The 25,013-nt window shown below is 39.3% G+C and overlaps 1 protein-coding gene across 6 annotated transcripts in view; it reads right to left on the reverse strand.

Moving 5' to 3' along the window:
* Positions 1–1,091: 1,091 nt before the first annotated feature.
* Positions 1,092–25,013, reverse strand: part of GPATCH2L (G-patch domain containing 2 like) — a 33,153-nt gene continuing 9,231 nt past the window's right edge. For all 6 annotated transcript variants that reach the window (XM_021542797.3, XM_021542802.3, XM_021542800.3 and 3 more), the window contains 7 exons: positions 22,796–22,972; positions 22,345–22,424; positions 20,207–20,274; positions 19,359–19,398; positions 17,208–17,293; positions 7,744–7,835; positions 1,092–2,718 (listed from right to left, as the gene is read on the reverse strand). In XM_021542797.3, the coding sequence (XP_021398472.2) occupies positions 2,546–2,718; positions 7,744–7,835; positions 17,208–17,293; positions 19,359–19,398; positions 20,207–20,274; positions 22,345–22,424; positions 22,796–22,972 (716 nt within the window). In that variant the 3' untranslated portion in view covers positions 1,092–2,545. The remainder of the gene's footprint in view (positions 2,719–7,743; positions 7,836–17,207; positions 17,294–19,358; positions 19,399–20,206; positions 20,275–22,344; positions 22,425–22,795; positions 22,973–25,013) is intronic.

The following is a 25,013-nucleotide window of genomic DNA, read 5'->3' on the forward strand; positions in this document are numbered from 1 at the left end:
AGACACTCCCACAGTTGTACTTCAGTACTGCCACGGTTACAGTCTGCCTTTAAAGACAAGAAATACCTCTTAGGAGTTAACAACCTAAGTAAGGGCTTAACCAGATAATACTGCTACTGACCTCAATAGGGAAATATGATAAATTCTTCCCTGCACTCAGAGAAAAATCACATGAAACACTGCAACCCACCCCTCTACCACCACTATGAGATGAAGGCTCTTGATTCCCTAACACCTTTCTTGAAAAAGCTTTTAAAGCATCCTGACATCACAGAAGAGAGAAAACTATTTGGACAATACTCAGAATACTCACAATGTAGCAAGATATATCACAATTGATTTTAAAAAGGGAATACAATGGCTAACAATTGTATGTAAATAAAATAAATTGTATTTACTGTATAAAGCTGAACGGTCAGTAATCTGAGTAAGTCTGTTGAACAGACTCAAATTCAGAGAGGTTGTGGAGGATACTCCACATGATCAAAACAAGCCAATTTCACAAATCCTCTTTTAGGGCACCACTCATTATCATTAGAGCAGCATGCAGTTTAGATTACAAGGCTTCAAATCCTAAATTTTATCTGCAAGTTGTCAGGAGAACATTATCACCTTCCCCATTCACTGTATTCATGAGTAATAGATAGTCAAACTACCACTTTTCAGGTTTACCTTCTCTTCAGATGTTTTAGATTGCAGGCCTGCCAGTGCTGAAGCATCCTGTGTTACCCCTTAGGCATCATTGTTCAAAATAGCTATAAATAAGACAAAGCCATGACAACTTTAAAAAAGGAACACTTCTTCCTTTATAAATTGTTACAGTTTGTCCTGTAATCCAAACGGACTTCTGTAGTCCTCCATTAAGGTAAAAAAGGGTTTCCCTGTTATAATTACTTCTAAAATGTACTACACAAATTAAGAAAAAAAAAAAAGTTTGAGAAGGATTTATAGTGACAGATCTGAGTTTGCTTGTGCTGCAAAATATAAATCCAATTTGGATGTCTCCCCGAGAATAAGTAGGTATTAGGGATCAGACACAGTGTGCATGTCCTATAACTACCTATATTTGTCAATCATGATTTAGCAAGTCATTCAGTTTCTGTTTCGTCTATATTATGATCATTTCCCCTTTTAATACACAGCTTATATAAATCATTGCTTCATATTCCCCCAATCAAATCTATCACTCTGTCATTTGATTCAGAAGAGAACCGAACACTGCAGAATCAGTAAAATCACGCAAATTTTGCTGTCTGCTTAAGAGTGCTAGATGCACTGCCACAATCAAAACAGACTTTACAAGTTTAAACAGTCCTGTCTGAAAGCTCCACATGAGGAAAGGAAAAAGTTCTATTCATACAAACAGGATTTAAAGGACTCAAGAAGCTGTGAGGCCACCTTTCCTTTGTACATGCTATACAGGTACATATTCTGAAAACACAGCCCAAGATAAGTCCATATATTCTGCAACACAGAAGGCAACAGCAGACCAAGTTGAAGTTCTGTGAAGAGAATCTCTTTAGTGTACACTGCAGTATAATGTGCAATCATCTCCAGTCGGTACAGCAGACAATACTTCTGAAAGGAGAGGAAGCATGATACAGGAGTCTGATCTATACCTGTAACATTCTGAACTCAGATGATACTTAAAATGGCTTTTTTTTGTTCAATGGCATGTCAACTTCAACAAGCATCCTTTAGAAACACTAACGGATATTTTTTAATTTATACACTCAGATATGTAAGTTTTGTATAATCTTCTACCATACTGCAACAATATTCAAGGGTCCAGCTTTCTATCTAGGACACCAGCTTGCACATTTATGTCCAAGTAGTTCTCCCAAATCCTTATCCAGTAGGAATGAACATGCAGTACACAATAAAGACTGAGGACATTCAGAACGAGGGAGAAGGAAAAGGTCAAATGGACAGTGCTGCCAGTGACCTAATGGCAATTTCTACATAGACAAGCACCATATTTGCTTTACCAGAAGCAACATGATTTGAATCCATCAGCACATGCCCAGAAAACATTCTGCTAATACAAGATTCAGGTTTCATGTTTCAATGCGTTAATATTCCCTCTTCATTCCCCAGCCAAGAAATCCTTCTGGTCTGGAAGCAAGCAGAGGGAAACTCCTGCCTCCTTGAATGGCAGTGGGACTTTCACCATGAAAATGCCAAATACATAAACAAGCAACATGTCCAGTGGGTGAAGAAAGATATGAAAACCCAGAAGAACCTGTACATGACCTACTACATATGAGCTGGAATCAGAGAAAGAGATGAATTCATAATAAATACAGTAATAGCAGGAAAATTTCTAAAAGCCACTGCAGTCCCAACACTGATTACCTTTTCTTTAAACATAGATTTACAAAGATGATTAGGTGTGTGAGGCACACAGACCAGCCTGGATGATGGCACGCATCACGCACCAATACTGGAGATACCACTACTGCCAAACATGATGTTCGGTGCAGACAAACACCAGAATCAAACACTTCCAAAATCGAGCAAGCCTTTACAGTTGCAATGCTTCCTTTTAGCTGTACCCAGGGTTCTTCTCTGGCGGCATTTTAAAAAAGTTACTGGAGGCAGCAATAGTAGATTTCTCAGCTGCTGGTGTTTTCTCAGTCCACTCAGAGTTCTGGGATCTCAAGGAAGGTGTTGCTGGTAGCTCTGATTCTGCCGCATCCATGTGGACAGATAACGTTGCTGGAATATAAAATTGCAGGAAGGGGGAAACAGAGAAAGACAGTAAGAAAGGGCAATAAAAAAATTAGAAAAACTGACTTAATGACAAACCCCTCATATATATAATTTAATTTATGAAGATATTATTTATTGAATTCCTAAAGGTTCTCCATCCAAATTCCTCTAAAATAGAGGTCCTTGACAGCATTAACAATTTTGCTCTAATGATTCACACATTCAAAACTCTACGTTCCCAGTCCACTAACTAGTTCCCTTAGTCAGAGTTCATGTTGAAAATCAAAAGTTTTAGCTGTCCCATATTTAATCAATTCACAATCATTCAGCTTAAAATAACTTGGACTCCTTGCAAAGACTCAATTAGCTTTCTACTTGAGACTTTCAAAGTCTCTGAAGGTGTGGCAAATTTCAGGTTGCTAAGCTCATCTAAAGAGGAAAACATACCTCTCCTCACCCAGTAAAGGCAGTACCACGAACCTCCACATATATTCAACATGATAAATCAGCATATTATGACAAGAAACTACTTTCCAAAGTAGGTTGAAATCCATTCTTATTTTCTCAATATAACCACTGCTTCAAAATAGGACAGGCTATAATAGCCAGAGAGATTTGCAGATCCATAGCTCAACTCAACAGCCACCCAAATTTCCAGAAGGATTGCCAAAAACCTAGAGATATGAGAGTTCAATCCAATTCTCAGTATCCTGAATCACTCAATCCCCACAAGCAGAACAGTGCCAGGTAAAGAAGAGAATTGCCATAGGAGTCTTCAGGGTAAACAGATTTTTTTTAAATAAGTAACTACTTCAATAGAAAATACATTTCTTCATTGTAGTCTCACAACAGATAATAGTTGTTTGTGTGTCTTAATTACAAGTTGCATCTGCTGCTCTGTAGTGGATGAAAGATAAAGATGCCACAGCAAGCCTCAATTAGAGGACAGATTGCTTTGAAGTTTAAATAAAAAGCTGGTTCAATGCTTGAAGTTCCACATTTAGTAGATCTGGAACCCCAACAATGCTGCTTCTGTAAATCCAAAATGGTGAGTCACATTCCCATACAGCTACAACACAGCTGACAAAAGTATCTTGCAATTTTACATCCAGTCCATCATCTTCCTCCACCTGAAGGTCATATGAAACATGAAAAAAAAACCAACAACTAAATCAGTCCTTAAACTCACAATCACCACCGATACTACACTATGCGCTCCTTGCTAGCAGCCTCCACACTCAGGCTCTCCATCTTTCCTGATAAAAAGAGAAAAAGAAAAGGACTGAAACTGGCTTCTTGTTTCTGGGCATGGCAGAGTGAATAATTAGCAAGAAATAGGAGAGGGAAAGTTCACCAAATTGCTATTACTCATCAGACTGTTCTCCAATAAGCAGTCTCACAGGCTGCTGTCACCTTTTTTACAAGCTAAGTGTGAATACATGGCAAGGCAGACAAAAATTTATTTATGCATATTTTTACCCCAGACTCACTGTAATAGCTGATTAGGATGCCAGTTACCATGTGCACTGCTACATACATAGAGGATTGAACCACATAAACATTAAAAACATCAGTGTAAAGATCAGTAGTTGTTCACCATTTATGACACAACCATCTGTACTTGTGGCCTATTCTAACAAAATGAAGACAGACATGACAGCCTTCATCAGATTCCTTTCAAACTAGAGAATAACTTCCATGAGAATAACATTTTATGCAGTATTTCTCAGACAAGCCCTACTGTGCCACTGGGGATATGATTCCAAATTTACTGGATTGCAATGGAAAGTAACTAAACACAAGGACACTATTCAAGCTTTCCAAGGTTCAGATCACTGAAACGTCAAAGGACCTTTACCACCACAGACCTTCTTCCTCCCTAGGCACTAGCTGTTGGTCACTGAGTTGGATGAATCTCTGGTCTAATCCAGTACAGTCAGCCTTAACTTCCTCCAGATTTCCTTATTCTACTGCCAAACTACACCAGCCAGATTTTGGTTCTTATCAAGTGAAGGCCTCATGCTTTAGGGCTCACACTGTTCGATTGTCTTAGTGTGGAAAACATTAATTTTCAGTCTCTCTGAATATTTGCATAAGTTTGTCCAACTTAATTTTGATAAAAGTCATTTCCTGAAGTGCAAATTAATTCTAAATTTTCTACCCACTTTTTGTTGCTCTCAACAGCTCAGTTATGGTATTTAGGCCAGTTAGCCTCAAAGAGCAGGATTAAGACTTGCACTTTAATACTATAGCAATACAATAGAGACCCAAGGCACTTCTACAATGCAGTTTTTTGATGTTCATGCAAGGGTCTCTGGGAAAAGATACTTTATCAGAACTCAGAAATACTCACAGTCATGAAAGTATGTGAGAAGACACGGAATAAATTTAGTTCCTTGGTTCCCAAATAAATATTATCTCTAGCTGCCTTTTCTCATTCCTGCACTGAGGAGGGAAACAGCATCCACATCTCATCTGCCTTTTATTAGCATCTTCTGATTTCAGCCAAATTCAACTCAAAACTTTCTGTGGATGGTGGAAGGGTGAGGCGACAGGGGAAGATTTGTAGCTGCATGTTTAAGAAAGAAGCTAAATTCATCACAATGACAGGGGATAGTGTTGGCAGAGATTTGAGCTATTTATTCTTTTAGGAAAATCCTATAAAGAATGACACGAGGAAGCCTCTATCTGCAGTCTTGTTCATCACACTGGTGAGGAGTCCGATAACAGATGTATGCAGTAGCGTGATTTAGTGCCAGGAGCTGGCCCCTGATGTGTATTAATACAGCGGCAAAGCGGAACGAGCCCCTCTTCATCACTCATCTCTATAAAAGAGGTGGAATCCGAGATGGCCCGATGTTCGGCAGAGCAAGCCCATTTGTTCTGCTGACTGATGAAGCCAGCTCAGGCTGTGTCCTTCACCTCCACGGGGCACTCAGGTTGCAAAAAAGAAGATCACTGAAGCAGGACCTGGTCAACAAGTGAGACGAGAGCAGTTGGACTCAGCGAAGGAGCTATTTAAAGGTGAAGAAATCCAGCACTCTGTGTCTGCATGACAGGCACGGGCCTGTATTCTGATTTACCTGCACTTCACCTTCTGCAAAAGTAAAATACCATGAACACAAAAAGCCTCACAAGTGAAAAAACAGAGACTGCCACAACTCCTCAGGCACATGGGAACCCCAGTATATGGTATTTATATGGGGGTGAGTAGATGCATGGCAAGGGAGAAAAATCTTAATTTCATCAATATCCAGCAAATGTAAGCGTGTCCAATTAATTCTACATTGCAGAATAATACTAAGTATCTTTTTAGGCATTAATAATTCCATAGCAAAATCTCCTTTGACAGAAATAACATCAAATTCCCGAAGTTTCCAAGTTACATGTCGAGGTTGTGCTTCAGCTATAATTGGGAGTCTATAGTAGAACATTATTTAGGACACAACTTCAGTTAGCCAATCATAAAAGTTTTCTTTCCACAAGTCAGTACTGCAGCAAGTCCTGCCCACAGCTCTTCACTTGGCTGATGATATTTCTAAATAGGATCTCAGGAAGAGATCTTTACCATTTCTGACCATTAAAGACTTTGCAGACCTTGTCTCTCGATGATCAGCATAAGCATGCTGCCCATACTCTACTAACTACATTTCTTCCTTATTTTGTAATACATAATAATCCTCTCTCCCTCTTCCATAGTTAAGAAAGCTTTCCAAACCCGTATGCTATTTCCAGAGCTAAGTTCCACTCCAGATGCACTCTCAACTCTTCAAAAAGCGTTCAGTACACAATTTGCCTAATTAGGCAAGTACAACTTAAATAGCACTTTGAAACATGTAAGCATGGAAACAGAAGCTCTCCTTATAGAAAGTGACCAGCAATCCAATACATAATACATTCTGAGTAATAAATAAATGGACAAGTGACAGGGGAAAGCGAGACATTAGCATTCATACAAAGAAAATCTAGTATTCCAGTGCTAAGATTCCGTGGTTTCAGATACTATCCCTTTTACTACAGAAGTTCAAATATCCCAAAATGGAATACTCAAAAGCCAGGAAAGAATAACCTAAATAAATAATCAAGAATAGATGAGACTTTTGCTGAACAACAGATTATTAATGTTCTTCTCTCTTCTTTTTTTTAGTACGGAATCTTTCTGACAGTTTGCAGTCCAGATCAGTGGCCTGGAGAGAAAGCTCAGCTTTCTTCCCTACCTCATTATTCTGTCTATCCACCAGCCCAAGGAAGAAACACAACTTCCTCCTATTAATCATCAGTTTATTTGGTCTTCCCCACTGTTTTCACATCTCCATTTTTTCCATCATCTTAGCCACCACCTTGTTACTGGATTACAAGAACAGTTATTAATAAACTAGTTGGAAGAACATGTATCAGTGGATAGTCGCAAGACAGCGTAAGGTGAAGGGACAGAAAGAAGCATCCTAAAACGCACCATGTTCACCAGATTAAAGCTTTTTCATATTCTGATGACTAACCAGTGATTTTTCACAAATCTGCCATATGAAAATAGACCAGCCATTTAATGACTACATACCCATAACAAGAAAAAACTATTTTCATCCAAAAGTGTAAGACAACCTGCAAGGGATAAGTAGTTTCACCCAGTGATTATGCAAAAATTGCCAGATTTTTGTTCCTGTTAAAAGTGTCTACAAACGCCCTGATAAAGGCATCAGAGCCACCAGCTAATGCCAGCCCAACACTGAAGGAACACACTGTGCATACTGATCAACTGCCTATTACCATTAACTGCATAATTTAGGACAGTGGAAATAACACCTTATGAAGAAGCAGATAACTATTCACAGTAAGGTGAAGCACTGCAAATTATATTAACTTAACATTGCTACACTGCCAAAGAATTGTTTAGTAGGCAGCTTTTGATGCTATGCAAAAATACGATATGCCCTCTCACACATTTCATTAGTTTCCAACCACAGTAACACTACCTTTGCCTAAGGTGCTTTGCTCAAAAGGGGCAAGACTATAAAAATTATGGCAGGTTACCTGATGTTGGGCTAGATATGGAGGCTGCAGCTGGCTTTCGTTTCCTCTTGATGTCCCTTGAACATGGTGGTCCCAGGTGGACATTTGCTTGCCTATGGAGAAGATAAACTCAGTTCCAATATCACATTTCTGTAAGACTGACCAGTCACCTCCAGCTCCTACTTTCCCAAAGTAAGTAGCACAACCCAAAAGTTTCTCAGGGAGTTTTGCTCACATTCTTTGTCAATATTTCTATTTCCTTTAACAGCTCACACAAAAACTATTCAGAAGAATAATTATTTCTTAACCTTTAAAGCCTTTTACCTTCTGGTTTTGTATTAACTCCAAACAAACTCCTTGCATACATAAAGATGTAATGAAGCAGTGATATGACCTGTGTCCTACCATTACTTCTATGCAAGAATAACAAATGTGTGCAAGATTGCTCTTTACATAAACTGTGTAATATTTTCTCCTTAGTCAGAGATTATTTTGCAATCTATTTGGTACTGTAGAGTCATCTTAGAATGTACCTATAATGCTAAATGCCCGTGCATGTTGTTTCCATTACAATAGTTAAGTTTGTAAAGTTAGGAATGCAAAACTGTCTCATGCATTTTTAAAATTCTTACTTCCTTATTAAAGTGCTGTGCAAACAGCTGAATCTGACTTATGGCAGCCTTGTTGCACCTCTAAACTGGCTGAACAGCATGATCTGTTCTGTTAATATCAACGGTTAAGTCTGAAGCCTACTGATGGCTGTTTCTGTTTAATCATTTGTCAATTAAGAAGTAGCCATTTGCCAATGAAGAAGAAATCTGTATTGTTGGAACTGACTTGAGTTGAGAACTCCGCCAAATCATATAGCTGTAGAAAGCAGAAAAGTTTAATTCAGAAATAATAGTCTTTGTAGCAGACCAGAGAACTTCCTCAAATACTGTCCATAATGACTATAAATGCATAATTTAGCAATGATATTGGATTCAAATCCCTTCTTTGTCTAATATAACAGACTTCTGTTGGCAAGTTTCTTGGTCTCTCTTATAATCAGATCTGATGTGCAGTATCAGATCTGAAATGCAGTACAGTGCAAATAAAATCAGTTAAAGACTGTGAAGAGCTTACATGATGTAAAATTCGTAACCCTATAAGTTTCGATGATTAAGTGCTGAAAAGCTTCAGTGCCTTCAAAGCTTGTTACTTTGACTTTTTTTTAAAAAATCCTGGAAGTTTAAGAAACAGTTTTATCATATACTAAAGCCTTTGAAATATAACAAAAAGAAAACTTCTTGGGTTTTAATTTCCATGACAAAAATCTACAAAAAAAAAATCAAACCCATATACTTACAATACATATTATTTTAGATGCTGTATTTATGCAAAAGCAAATCGTGTTATTATATCTATATAGAACAGTGCAGGGATCACAAAGAAATTCCTATACTAGTCCAGTCTATAAACTGTTTGAATGCTACTGGGTCCATCTGCTTACCTGAAAAAAAAAGTGCAACCACAAAAAAAAAAAGGAAATACTTACTGTTCCGTCTTCTCAACTAAAATTCAAAAGTTCTACAAGAAGTCTATAAATCTGTCCTCCAAATCTGACATTGAAGAATAGTTTCAAAAATTTTAAATAGTGTCACATTTCACAGATAGCCAGTTTTTCAAATCTGGGAGCAAATATGAATACAACCAAAGAACTCTCCTGAGGGGATTGAGTGTACTCTCAGTAAACTCACCAAGACCAAGTGCTGGATCCTTCACTTTGGCCACAGCCCCATTCATCACTGCAGGCCGGGGGAAAGGTGACTGGAAAATGGCCCAGAGGAAACGGGCCTGGGGGTGCTGATCAACAGCGGCTGAACATGAGCCAGTGTGTGCCCAGGTGGCCAAGGCCAGTAGCATCATGGCTTGGATCATGAATATTGTGGCCAGTTGAACCTGGGAAGGTATCACTCCCCTTTATTCAGTGAGGCCACACCTCAAGTCCTATGTCCAGTTCTTGGCCCCTCACTACAAGAAAGACATTGAGGTGCTGGAGCATGTCCAGAGAAGGGCAATGGAGCTGGTGAAGGGTCCAGAGCACAAGCCCTGTGAGGAGCAGCTGAGGAAGCTGGGGTTGTTTAGCCTGGGGGAAAGAAAGCTCAGGGAAGATTATATTGCTTTCTACAACTACCTAAAAGGAGGTGTAGCCAGGTGAGGGTCAGTCTTTTCTCCCAGTCAATTGGCAGAAGAATGAGAAGACATAGGTTCATGCTGCACCAGGGGAGGTTCAGGTTAGATATCAGTAGGACCTTCTTCAAAGAAAAGGGCTGTCAAACATTGGAATGAACTGCCCAGGCAGAAACCATCCCTAGAGGTAAAAAGCTTTCAAAAATACTAGCACATCTACAGAATGCACATTCAAATCTCATGTTTGTAAGTAATTCTGTGGATGCTAAAAACTGCTTTTGTACATTACTATAATCGTGCCTATAGTGTTGTAACATAGCTATAACCATGTATTCTGAAACATCTAAACACACATAGCCTGAATAAAATATTCAGTTTTTTATTTTGCATCAGTGACACAGTATTAGATTACTAACTGCAAGACTTCATAATTGTATATAGTAATCAAATTAATTTTAAATAATATAACAACAAAAATTATTTTTAAATGTTCCCTTTTTAATTTTAAGAACTTACACCAACATTAGCCAGTTGATCCTTGGTGGAGAATCACTATGCACTATCATTTCCTAGAGACTTTATGCAATTTTTCCCAGCTCACAAATGTTACAGCTAGATTTTGCATAAAATCTCCTGGCTCTCAGCTACATACTCAAACACCTACCCTTACCTGATGATTACAAAAAGGGTAAAAAAAAAGAAAGATGAAAACAGAAGAATTTCAGAATCCCTTCTTGTAAAAGTCAAGGCAAATCATAGTTCAGTGGAAGACTACTAGCAAGAATGCTGTATCTAGTAGACCTGCCTCTAAGATGCAAAGGCTCAGAGGTCATAAATTGTCTCTGTAACATGTTTTTCTTCCAGGTTTATCCCTTATTGATCACCACACTTCAGTTAGTAAATCAGGAACCTATTGATTATTCACTGGCTCTGACTGACCCAGTGGTAAAAGTGTCATTTCAAGTGGCTGGTGTACTTTACAGGCACCATAAATCTGCAGGGAATCTCCAGGTGGTAAGTACCTTGGGAGAGAGAAGAGCGAAGACTGCATTCAGGGATGAGAGTCCTCATTAAAGCCTGGACAGAAAGGATGTCTGAAGTATAACTTATGAGAAATGGAGATTTTTGGTAGATAGCACACTTCTCAGTGTAAATTTCTAATCACTAGCTTCCATTAAGGTCTATTTCAGTGAAATAATAGAACTAATGAATCCCAATTTAACAGCAGACTCCTATAGACTCCTACAAACACTATCCCTAGGAAAATCAAGTCATGGATATGCATAGTACCCAACATAGCAATGGATAGGCTGAATTATAAAATGTAAAAATATCACAAGTTGCAATGATTAATTAGTTCTCCTTCCAAAGCTAAATTTTAATAACTCTTCTGAACAGTTAAAAAATACTCTAAAGTAGAATAGAACAGGGAAGGTTGACAGAAAATGCATTTGTGCATTGTCACAGCCCTCCCTGTGAAGAAGTTTGAGAACACAACTTTGTGAGTTGAAAGATCTGGACCTAAACTTACAAAGTAGAATAGGACTTACACTGTCCTTACTAGCCTTCAATCCCTTCTGCTAGGCCTCCATGCTTTCTTTAATTTTGCATAAACAGTAATGAGAAGATAATTTCCTGGTTTCTTTTGTACTACGACAGGTTTATCATAAGAAAAAAAAACAAAGTTGCAGTGCTTAGTTACAGGTGGATCTGCCAGGTGACCAGAGACTAACATGAAATGTAGTTTACAATCTAGAGATGACTGAAATTCTAACCCTGGAAGAGAAAAAGCAGAACACACTTAGAGAAACACATCAGGATCAAAAATGTGACTGTTTTGTTGGCTGCAATATATTCAATTCACACAGCAGTCACTGCCAGGAGTTAGTGAGTGAAAAATTACACATGTGTAGGAAAAATGGCTTTCAACAATATGAAAAGTCTATAGTGTCTTTTTGACAGTGATAATATTTTTTGTAATGACAAACTAAAGGAATTACTCAGGAAATACCTTTTGTCTTTTGTTTTTAAATAGTATTTATGGCACCCAATTCTGTATGCAGGTCACGCTGGAGAAAAAACAGACTTTGTTATGCAGAAAGATGAAATTCATGGTAGTCTCTAATGTGTCAGAAGTAATGCTTCCTTTCATTTCTTTTCCACGTATTTATTCTATGACTTTATTTACATAATTTTTAACGATCAGCACTTGCATACACAGGACTCCCATCTCACTTCTACAGTTTGAGGAGACCACGCACTGGAGCTTGCCACTTTTTATATCTACCACAGTATTTCAACAGAAAATTAGGATTGGCAATATAATCTGTGGGAGACAATACAGAGCCCAAGCAGACACCAGCCCACAAAGGATCTTACTGGACAGCATCAGGACCCTGAAAACTTCACTATCTGTGAAGTCTAAACTGTAGCATGAAGCCCACTCTTTTAAAATTCAGGGTAAAAACCAGCTCAGTCTCACAACAAAGGTCTCTGAAAAGGCCATACCGAGCTAAATGTGACAACCTGTGGCCTTGGAGGCAAGAGGCACACTTGTGGGTGTATGCCTCTGGCTGTCATCTCACATCATCCAGCTTGTCTGCTTACATTCTTTATTCTAACCCTATCCTCAGAAGAAGCAAAGCATGTGGATTATACGATGAAAGTGAGAGGCAGTCATTAGTCTAATACTATAAAAACAAGAGATGTTATTATCCTCATGTTAAAGTGAATGTTAATAGAGACTGCCTCTTAACAAAAATACTGCTACTAAAACTCCACACAACCCAGCCGTTGCTGTTGTGATGCTTTATTCAGGGCAAACACAAACCAAATGAAAGGCTCTTTCTCTAAGCCCTGAGGTGTTACCTGAGGCTGTTGATGATGGCTTCACAAAATTAATAGTAAAAGCCGAATTCTTCCTCCCCTTTGACTACAGAGCCAGCTGGGCATCAGTCTAATCTGCACATAACATGTGTAAATCAATACAAGTTGCTTATCCTATCTGCATGCAAAGCTCTCACAAGCACAAGTGGTTCTTGCTATCACATCCCAGTGTAGATATTCCCAATGCACAGCAGTCTCCTGTGTCCTGCAGAGCCTCTTGGGAAGGCTTCTAGAGCACATTTTCAGATTCCAAAATCTCTAATAGGTCAGCTCACTTCTTCAATCATCTAAATCTCATAGATCTTCAACAGCAGCAGTCTGTTCCCCAAGTAAGCATTATAATGATGTAGCAATTTCATTCCTAAAAGTCTGCATGTGGCAAATTCAAGTGAATGCATTTTCTTCTTGTTTTCCATGTAAGCACTCCAAACCAAGATGTAATCCCATATATTATATTCCCTATTTTCACACTGAATCACACTGTAACTGTGTCAGAAAGACTCCTACTGTTTGCTAGATATGCTGAGTACACAGATTTGAAATAGCAAGTAAAAAAATTCTGAAGCCAAGGGGAATTTATTTTTCACTCCAGAGATTTAGGATTCATCAAAATGGGAATATTCAGCCCCAGTCAACTGCATGTGACACTAGGTTGATAGCTGCTGTTCATTGCATGCCTGTCATAAGAATTCAGTTATATTCCCAACTGGAATATTAGCCAGGCTTTAGCAAAGAAAGACATGAAAATCCTCCAACTAAATGGAAAAAGTGTAAAAAATAGGGAGAAAGGTTGCCTAGAATGCACTGGATAGTGCTCAAGCAGGAAAGTATGAAATTGTGGACATCTGCTCACTCCTTCAGCTGCCTCAGAAAAGGCCTCACATTGCAGGCAATCCCTCCTTTACTTCCATATACTTGGTAAGAGGTAGAAATATCAAGATCTCTGTTTACAGATACAGAAATGACAGAACAATATTTATTTTCATAAGAGTATTTCCAGAGTCAGAACTAGAATTTAAGATATTTGAGTCTGTTCAATTTAACAGCACCACCAAACCCACAGTATGGGGCAACTGGCAGTAAATGAGATCACTCATGCCTCTACATCTTTATCCCATGTCCCAGACAAGATGACAGACTTGCTTGTAAATCAGATTACGCTCTAGATTTACAGTTAGTATTAACATTGCAGAGCAATTGTCTTTATCTATGTTGTTCAAAAGTCTAATACAATTCTTCAAGTCTCCACCTTCAACATCTGCCTGCCATCCAAGGTCCACTTTTCCTATGACCTCCAGCAGGAACATTTAATTGCTTTTTTTCACTCCTAATCCTATTTTCTAAGCTAGGAAAATAATATATGGCATTAGGGACAATATATCTTCTACCTTCCTCTCTTATTCTGCCTACTATTCAAATCAAAGGGAACATTGGTTCTAGGCTCTTCTCCTGCCTCTTATCCTGCCTCAAAGGAATAGCATTCCATCAACTAACAACCTACAACATCTTCTCAGCTATAGGATATTGAATAACCAACATCTAAAAAAATATTCAACTTCAGCCTATACAAAATCCTCTTAAGTAGAAGCTCAAAAACAAAATTATGTTCAGACCACTCCACCCAGAGAGGCAAACAGGCAAAGGGGAAAGAGGGAAGGATTCCTTGAGTTGCCCGTGTTAGTCTCTACTTGCTTGCTTTTAGCAGTCTGCATCGTGAAGTCAAAACCTTAACAGACAAGACATGATTAGCAAACGTTTTGTGCTCTTAAAGGAGAGTAATTATAGGCATGTGAAAAAAGAAGAGATCCCTGAGGTACTCTTCCTTGCATGCCTCCCGAGAGGCAGCAGGGCCATTAAAAATTCCATGATGAAGAGGAAAAACAGTCTGGGAACAGCCAGGAGGCAATACAGCAAATTAATACAACAGCCATCCCTTGGGAAGACTGCAAGAAAGCAGAAAACTCTCCTTGCTTCACAAAATAAAATTACAGCACTAATGATAACAGTCACCACACACACAAAACTGCTTCTAATGATGGGTGTGAAATTCCCAGTGCTGTGCATACACTTTGAATGAAAGCTCTTCTCATCACAGACATAAATCAAGAAAGGTAGTGTATGATTTATACTGCTTTTCAAACAAGACTTCCCAAGGAACCTTCCACATAGGCATGTCAGTGTCAAGGAGGAGGTTCCTTCTCAGTCCTCAGCTGCACTCAGTATTCTGGCCTTCAGCTCGGCTTAAACAAAAGTACTGGGTTACCAGTCTTCCAGATAAACTGCACCAAAATCCACCAGTGAGACAAAGAAAACAGTTCCATAGCAGAGAAAAGACTCCATTTGGTAAATATACTCCATTGGACACACTCTATCAGAGCAGAAACAAAGCAGAGAAAGGAGATTTTGCATGGCACAGCAGGCATCAGATTGAAGAAACTGGATGGCCACAAGATCAAGACCATTTATTTTCCAATATGTTTCATATTATTTGAGAGGATTTGCTTCCCACACACACATCCCATCCTGGCAAATTTCAGAGCAGAATTTCTCCAGGATGAGGTGCAAGCTGTTAGAAGCTTCCTGAAGCACAAACTACTGAAATTGATTCCTTACATGGCAAAAGCAGGAGATGTTAACTGGGGCAATAGCTTATCTGAACTTACAGATGAACCTCCTGTAAGAAAATGGACTACTAATGAGTATGCTTGGCATATAAAGCTGAAGAATAATTACTATCAAGAAGATGTTTCTCTGAAGGAACAATCTCCTTCTGTGCCCTTAGCAGCATCTTTATGTAAAGGAAGCTCCTTTTACCAGAGTTCAACTTTTGCCACATTGTGGCCCCAATGTGTTTTGGGGCCACAAAACACACTCATTCTTTCTTTCTCCTATAAAGGTTCTTGAGCACATTTCACACTAAAATAGGAACTATTTTCTCAAACTCCAGGCATTTAAAAACAGTATTGCATCTGGGATGGTACAATTTCTCTGTCAACTCAGTAACAACTCATCAGTGATTATGTTTGTCAGAACACCAGCCATCTGTTCATTAGAAGAGAGAACCAAACATATATATTAAATGGTTAACTAGACACCCAGAAAAACCTGGCAAACACAATCCCTCCAGGTTTAGAAATCCCTTGAAAAGAGCTTGGCTTTGCAAAGGGCCTTCACTGACCATCATAAAGATAGAGATTTTGCCCAGCTTGAATTTGCAAGCAGGATTTGTCCAGCTCACCTTTCTGGAAGACAAACTTCTATAAAGCACCAAGTAAAACACTGGAGGCAAAAGAAATGTTATCCTAGCTGAAAATGCAGAGACCATTCAGTCTTCTTGCTTCACAGGCAGAAAACATCCCCAGAGTGGGGCAAAAGCACAGAAAGGAAATCAATTTGCTGATGCACAATCTTCTGAATTCTTTTTGCTCTCATCCAGTTAAACATTTAAGAGCTGACTTCTTCTTCCCTCCCCTTTTCCAGTTTTAACATGCTGGCTTACAGCAGCATGAGGTCATGGTGCGACATCGCAAAATTCCCTGCAGAAGCCAGTGGGAAGAGAGGCTTTGCTGGGTGGGTGCCAAGCTTCTGTTCAGACACATACAACCTTCGTACATTTTTCATGCTCTATTTGCTAATTAACAAGGGAAAGAAAGCCATGAAGCTCAAAGTCCAGACATTTCTTTAAGACTGGGTCCCTGAACAAGCACATAAGCAGAACTGTGTCCAAAGTAAGGCCTTGTCTACCTGCACAGCAAAAGTGCTCAAGGGCACCTTACCTTTAGACAGTCACCTGCAGCACAAAACCAGGAGTCACCTCTAAGGCCAGCATTTGTATTTAATTTAGGATTAGTCAGCAGAAGGTGCCTGAATAGTATATTAACCCGAACTATGCAGACTCAAATATACCTAACATCTGGCCAAACCAGATCTAAATTTCAGCTATTGCTATAGAGTGGTATCAAGCTATTAGAGGTCACCTCAGGTGAGTTTTTAATCTGCTCAGAGGGTCTATTTTAGACACCTAAGATAGCAAAATGCTTCAGCATGTCACCCACACCAGTTTGTCAGCATTTTCCCTCTCATCTTGTTCCAATTTTAATAGTGGGCAATGATACTATGTCCATTTGTACCTATAAAAAAAGCCTTGCAGCAACTCATTGCACATTTCCGAATCCATTGCAGTTACTTCTAAAGGAACAGTATGTTCTGCCTGTCTGTCATACACTTTCATATACTGCAAGCACTTAGTTCATTGAAATTCTCAAATAAACTGCATTGCTACGTTTTGTGCTAAGTTCGGACATGGACTTCCCAGGGGAAAGTGTGTTAAGTTACAGGTCCACTCCTGTTCAGATCACACAGTACTACTGAAAACATCCAGGAGAGGGAAGTGAGACACCCCCAAGAAAGCAGAGCAAGGGAGTTACCTGGCAGTGCAGTGTGCTGGTGAGCATCTTCGGTGGGAAGCATCAGCAAGCACATCCAGAGAGTACAGAGGAGATAATGGATTGAACTGGAAAGTCAAGAGATTTTATTTAAGCAAAGCGTTGAAAGAAACAGTGTCCAGGTAAAGCTCCTCAGATCTGTTCTGTTCACACAGTATAAGGAGACTTTCAGCGGTTCACATAGTATAAGGAGACCTTTCTGGCACATCAAGGGGTAAGACTAGATGAGAACAGACTCTCAGTTCAGACAAAAGGCTAGCACAAAGGGTGGAACAGCAAATCTCATAACCACCTTCTCACAACAGACAGCCTCAGCACACTCTTCTTCCAACCTGCATTATTAAAAATGCTGATTGACTAAGAGCGTAAGTGCTCTATTGCTGCATGCCATGAGAAAAAAATCTGCTTCTCTTTCAGAAAGCCTCTTGTCTACCTTCACATTGTAGAGAAAAAAGTCACTGTTATGAATAGTGCAAGCACAGGGCAGTTCCTGTATTCCCAAGGGCTGTGTATATCACTGAAACAGACCTCTAGAAGACACAGGTCCACCAAGTTAAGCTCACAATGAGTACCCAATTCATTCCAGTGCCAAGTAAGCTGCCCCTTCACTCCTCTCCAACCTCACAAGCTGTCTTTGCAAACTGCTTAAAACAAACTTTTGAAACAATGTATGGTCAGGCTAGTCTAAGATGCTCAGACATACACTAGACAAATCTTGAGGACATCAAACTTGTGCAAGACAGCTTGCTGTACAAAATGCAGTGGTCAGGATTTTTAATGGTCAGGACAGAAATGGAAGAATCTGGTCAATCAATGCATGGAACAAACTTTGCTCAATATGTAAATAGAAGCTTTAGACTGGTAGTTTCTCTAGGCTACCTGCTTTATACTTCCATTTGGCATTTCCTCTTTATTTATAATTCACACCTCAAGCACAAAATGAATTTCCATCTGCTTTGCAAAGTACTACACCGATCTCCAGAACACTTTTCTTGCATTTTTAAATAAGGACAAAGGAACAATCCACACCTGTAGCTGGACTCCTCATACAAGCTGTCTGCAACTTCAGAAGTCAGTACTAGGCCTTTACGCTCCACCTTTCTGAGAAAGAAGATGCACCACAAAGCTGCTGCTATCAGGGAGCTCCTCCTTAAGTGGGACTGCTCATTTACTGTCAGTAACACTGCCACTGCACAATAGGGAGAGTCACCAGGAACCCTCTGTTACTGGAATGGCTAATTCAAGTTCATTTAAGAAAAATAAAAGTTATTTACTTTTGGTCATTTTAAAGCTTATGTAGTTACACGTATCTTTAGACAAGAGTATTATTATAGTAAATACACAATTGCACAAAGGCTTGAAAATTATGCATTTTTTAGTCACCTGAAAGTTAAAAAAATTCAGTCCTACTGCTCACCAACCATAAAATAACTCACATAGGAACAGAAAAGAGTGTGCATGGCCATGTTACAACATGACCGCTCAAATGGAAGAATAGTTTTTTTTTCTCTTTGCTATTAAGAACCTGAGCTTTTATATCTTAAAACAAAAACAAAAAACCTCCTAGCACTGAAGCTAAGAAAGACTTACTGGAGAATATAAAAGTGCACACACAAGAGTTTCAGTTACAAGAATGCCTATTTCTCTTGCTTATCACCTCTTACATTTTCCTGTTACAGCTATTTAACTACATAATTTAAGCTCACAATTTTTTTCCCTTCTCTGTGGATGAGACTATTCAGGTAGAAGCCTGAGCCAAACATGGCAAAACAAAGCATTTAAAAAGAGAAAAATGTTCCAATTCTTATGGAATTTTGAGAGGCCAAAGCTCCTCCTGTCAAAAGGCATTTTCCCTTCCACTCACTGTCAGAAAGGATGGCAAACACTAACCTGAAACAGGGAGATAAATAAAAGGAGTTCCTAAGCTATTCAGTTTAAATAGACAATACAACGCACAGAAAACGGGTTGTGTTCAAAGTCCAGAAGACATCAGTTAACAAAATGAGAAGGGACAGGACTGCCTTACCTCAAGTGCACAGGACACAGTGTGTGCGAAATCAGAAGCAGGCATTGTGTTCTTTCTAGAGAGAAGGAAACCAAGAAAATAAAAAAGGAAAAGCAGAGTCACCTTACCTGGTTGCGATCTCTCTTCCCCATGGATGGTAACCAAAAACTGGAAGGAGGCAGAGTCGAAAGGACAGGTGGGCGCAATGCCAAGGAACGAACATGGTGGGGAAAAAAAGGAGGGTTGGGGATAAGAAAAGAAGAAAAAAGGAAGAACAAAGATGAAGGAAGAAGGAAAAAGATTAAACATCATCAGGAGTCATATTAAAAACAACAAATTTCAGACTTAAGGAAGAAAATTAGGTATCAACAGCTGGTGAAGACTGGACCCACCACACTACAGTCAAGACATACCATCCTTACCTATCCATTCCCCAGAACAGCATTAGGGAGATGCCAAAGGATAAGCACCAAGACTATTTCCAGTGCTGACTACAATTTAAATACACTAATTGTAGAAGGAGACATAACAAAAAAGAAAGAAAAAGTAATTTCACAGCTGCCTTGTCAGCACCATTTCTGCAGTCTGGGTATGTGCCCATAGTACAGCTCCACGAAGAAGCATTTTAAAAAATGAACATAGGGGGCTGTCTCCTCTTAATATCCAAAAGACATGCAGTTAACGCAATGGCACATTATAAGGGAGGATGAAAAAAAGAAAAGCTGACTGTAAAAAAAGAGTATTTGAGTAGCATCCACACACTGGGGCAGCCTTATATAAACATGTAACAAAGGGGAAGTCAGCAATTACAAGTAACAAAACAGAGAAGCCATCAGTAGAATACTGTCTCCCATTCCACAGATTATGCTTAAGTGTCCACCCAGTTTTTCATGTTCTTCACCCCCAGAAGGGAAGAGGATCCTACAGCTCTTCTTCCCTTCCCAAAGTTCTATACAACAATTGTTAAGGGCCTTACTCTTTCTGGCGCGGATCACTGACAATATGACCTAGCCTCTCGGTGCCCAGAGTGCTCATGGAGGTCTCCTGAAACACAAAGACAGGCAAAACGTTGCAAACTCATACAGTGAACAGAAAACAGTTTGCTGCTACCAGTAAGAATAAATCTTACTCCCCTGGGTCACATCCTTTCCTTACCAGCCCACTCTCAGCTAAACATGCTTACTCCTTCCTTTTAGAACTTCACCTGAGATGACTTAACTTATTAGAATGGCAGAAAATAATTCAATTTTATTTATGAGGCTTGTTTTTTATTTTCAGTGATGATATTTGCTTGCGCAGGGCACACCATAAACTGGACTAGAAAAAGGTATGCAGCACAAGGATGCATGAGAGCAGGGGAGACAGCTAGGATGTGCTTCTTTCCATGTTACTGGGGTCAGATGGGCTATAAACAGGCTGAGATAGGACACTACACTGTTCCATTAACAGTGGAGATTCACCAACCACCAATGAGTATTTATTAAGGAATGAAGCAAGATGCTTTTGCCCTTTCTGAAAGTAGCAATTCAGCAGCAGGACCTCCAGCAACTAAAGAAAAGGCAGATCCTGAGAGAAATGGATTGCTCTGGGAGCATGCTGCTTCCTGCAAGATGCTGCCTTGTGTATATGCTCGATGCTGGCATACACGTACATGCACAGCCTGAAGCACCAGCTGTTCACATCTGCATAGCAACTGCCTCCAAGAAAGAAGTATACTTTCCAGCAAGGGGCAGAAGATGAGGGCAAAAGTCTTCCACAGGTAAGGTTCACTTGTGTGAGGTACATAGGCAAAACACACTCAAAATTTGGGGGCAGCTGTAGCAGCAAGGGTGAAAGATGGGCTATTTGTTACAGGAGGAAAATTATTAACTTAAAGTGCCATAATGTTTAAATTTACAGTTTATTACTGTGTAAATTACCAGCCGTACTTTTGGTAATTAGCAGCTCGCTGACGGGGAGCTCTGAATGAAACTCATTATTTATGATTACAATTTTGAGAGAGATGGGGAAGGGGGAGCAGTGACCTCCACTGCAAATGACAAAGATCCCTTTAAGGTGATGAAGATGAATTAAACAAGTAAATATTATCCTTCTCGTTTGGATCATTAGAGGTGTGCCACCAGGCCCAGTCACTCGCAGGTGGCCTCAGGAACCCTATGTAAAGTCAGTTTCTTGCCAGCTGAGGATCATATTTTGAATGCCGGTTACAATTAAGCAAGGTGAGTGGAAGAAAAAGGGGCAGACAAGGATCTTTCAAGTATGACTGAAGAAAAGGCAGCTGTCACACTCCTCTAGACTCCAGGCCCCCCTAACACGCCTTGTTAGCAGACTACAGCCAGCCAGCTCAGAACTTATGCCAATGTTTTCAAAAGCACAGAGCACATCACAATAAAAACAAAAGCCAAACACAGCCAACACCTTCCTTCTCAGAATCATCTTTTACAATGAACAGCAGTGCTCAATACTCCAGAATGCAGAGCTAACCAGGTATACCCCTCTGTTCTAGAAAGACATCTGCAAAGTACTGTTTGTTCTATTAGCAAAAGGACTGGTATGTTGTTTGGTGCTTGCCCTACATATAATAAAACTAGTCAATAGCTTTGGACAGTTTTGTCTGCCTTTACTACATATACCTTTTTACTCTCCTGTCTTCCCACTAAAAATGCAACTGCTAAAACCACCTTCCTTTGCTGCCATTCATATCAGTCTTCTTCCCTATATAAAATTTGGCCTTCCTTCACCTTTGAAGCACCTCTCTGCCATTGTAGTCTCCAATGAGCATGCACAAGTCTCATGCCATCATCATTTTCCCCTACATTCTGTCTAAATCTTCTTGATATTTACGCTCCCTGACATTCTTCTTCAGGCCTCCTTTCACACTGCTTTCAGCACTGATCAGCTGTCTTTGCCACTTCAAATGTGCCTTAAAATCCACTTAGTCACTCAATCATCTTCTGACAGTCAAAGCAGTTAAACAAATCAAACAATACATGAAACAAAAAAAATTTAGAGGACCACTTTCTGCAGAAAACAATTTACGTGGCATCTTAGAATAGTACTTCAGGACTGACCAGAATTTGAAATACAAAATTACCATCTTTCAAAAGGGCATACCTTGCCAACAAGCCTTCTCCGACCTTTACGGAGACAACGGGCAGCAGCTCCTGGAAGGCGATTCAGGCGAGCATGAAATCCTGAAAACCAAATGCAGAAAAACTGAGCAATGAACACAGAAGATTTCTCCTGACAAAGCTACCAGGAAAACTCCTTAGTTCAGTAATGAAATCAGATCGTCTGTCTCTTGTTTTTCAGTCTTGAAGATGCAGATATGCCAGTTTATTCACAAATCAAATTAAATCCTTACATTTAAAAAAAGAAGACTGCCAGTGGGCAGCTGGTATGACTGTTTCAGTAAACTCACCAATAGTGCAGCTTTTCCTTAACTGGATCTTTAAAAAAATCCCAAATAGATCACCAATACCAGTTTAAATGCAACACCTATGAAAAGAATCTACTCTTGCCCTCATATCACAATTTTTCAAACACAATTCCTTATGGACCTCACCTCTCTGGGCTGGCTGTGAGGGCAAAAGGAAGGTGGAAACAGAGAGCTTGTCCAGGCCTGAGTCAATCCTCTCCACTTCAGATCGGTGATCAGCTCCCCACTTGGGAAGAAGGTTTGGGACAGTGAATCCTGGAACACACTCTCCTTCATAAAACCAATCACTCTGCTCATCATCTCCTAAAGAAATAGGATGGAATTAACCACAAATAACATCAAGGTACCCTGGGACAGTCCCTCAAAATACTACAAGTAGGCATATGTGAATGTGAAACAGCTGAAGTCTCATTAGGAATTCGTTCTTGAAGAGCCTTATATTTGTATTCTGCTTCAATGATCCTCAGTAACTATGGGGCCTCACTAAACGCTTTAAACTATCCAACTCATCAGTCTCCAGAATTTCCCTGCAGAACAAAGCCTCTTTATAGACCTGCCTAGGGCAGGTTTAGCACTCTGTTGCTACTGCATCTCATCAACCTTAGTTCAATGTTGTGTGATGCCTGATGCAGAACTCTTTTTCTGAAGTAATTACTGTGACACTGGTAGAGGCCAATCATTTGGCATGTGTTACAGGCTGTCACAGGAGAAACTTTACAAGAGGCTCACAGTGTAAAAGCAAAAGAAACATACCAATGAGAAAGACCCCTAGTCTCCTAAGACATCAGCTAAGACAAAAACATGTTACTATCAGAAATGGTCACTAAGTACTAATCATGCTGTGAGTTGCTCTCATCAGCTTCTTAGAATCTCTAAGAACTACAAACCCTTTGGAAAACTAAAGCAGCAGCAACAGAAGTCATGACCAAAGTCTCCATGGAGCTGGGTTGATATAGTTAATGCAGTTGCAGTCTAAAACTGAACTGCATCAGACACTGTTCACAGTAAATCCGTCTGGCCAGAAATTCCCTGAGAGCAGTAGCACATGAGCAGTGTATGAAAAAAAAACAGGAGGAGAGCAAAGAACCTGACACACGTAGTATTTCAGTAGGCTAACTCACAAACAGTCCCATGTAATTGCAAGGTGCTTCATCTTGCCCTAAAAAACTAACATACCTATCTTAGGGAAAATTCTCATTTGCCTACCAATAAGTCTCATCTCAAGCATCCCTATTACTCTCCTTTCCTCATTGACTTTCATTATTTCTGACCAAAGTCTATTATACCTACTTACACATCTTGCTGGGAAAAAAAAAAAAAAAAAAAGGAAAAAGGAAGAAATAAAAGAACAAAAAGAACACAAGAAAGTAAAAAAAAAAACTCATCCTAGTAAGAATGCTGCAATCTTGCACATAACAGAAGAAGCAACACACAAAACCAACTCTGATCAGTAACAGGTAGGACAGCCAGAACACTTTATCCCAAAGCTCTGATATAGTTATTTCTGTCATGCATCAAGTTGACCTACCAGTTATATCTTAAAGTATAAAAATCCCATCTCCACTTCATAGTAAATTAAAGCTAAGTAACGTTGGATAGTTCTCCTAAGACATCATAATTCGTGCAAAACTACTCCTAGAAATTTGGGCATGGTGCCCTGCCATACCTCAAATCGCTGTTTTCACAAGACAAATTTTAACAATCAGCATCATATACTAATATTCAGTAATTTCCACTGTAAGAGATTCCAATGAACGTAACAAACATAAAACCAAAAAAACTCACCTTACAACCAAATTATGAACCACGATCATTCTCTGCTCACAAAACTGTGCTGGTATGTGCCATTGCAAAGACAATTTATTTAATTAACAACAGCACAAATATTACATGATGCAACCTCAAAAGAAGGAGGGGAAAAAATTGCATTTACTGAAGAATGATGCCAGCTTAAATTTCCCATTATTCAGCCTGTAATTGTGCTGGAAAACTATAAGGTGATGATTTGTGACAACAAAAAAAAACAAAACAAAATGTTATGCTCTCTCTATCTCACTGACATGGAAAGCTGTTGGTTTTTTTTATTTACTTTATGACTAAGTAATTGTCAAGAAAAAAAAAGAAGGTATTTTTATTTAGTCTAGAAGTGCAACAATATTTTTAACCCTTTAAACGAAATCTAAGCTAAAACATCTTGGCCAGAAAGCTATCACAGTATCAACTGTTTGAACACAGTAGCAACTGTTTGAACCTGATGACAAGGATGACAAACCTCCTCTCTTACCTAGACAGGGAAGGCTGTAATAGGACTTTATTAATTTATCTAAGTCATACTTCTACATGT

This window comes from Lonchura striata, chromosome 6 (genome assembly GCF_046129695.1).
Source record: "Lonchura striata isolate bLonStr1 chromosome 6, bLonStr1.mat, whole genome shotgun sequence".
Classification (NCBI taxonomy): Eukaryota; Metazoa; Chordata; class Aves; order Passeriformes; family Estrildidae; genus Lonchura; species Lonchura striata.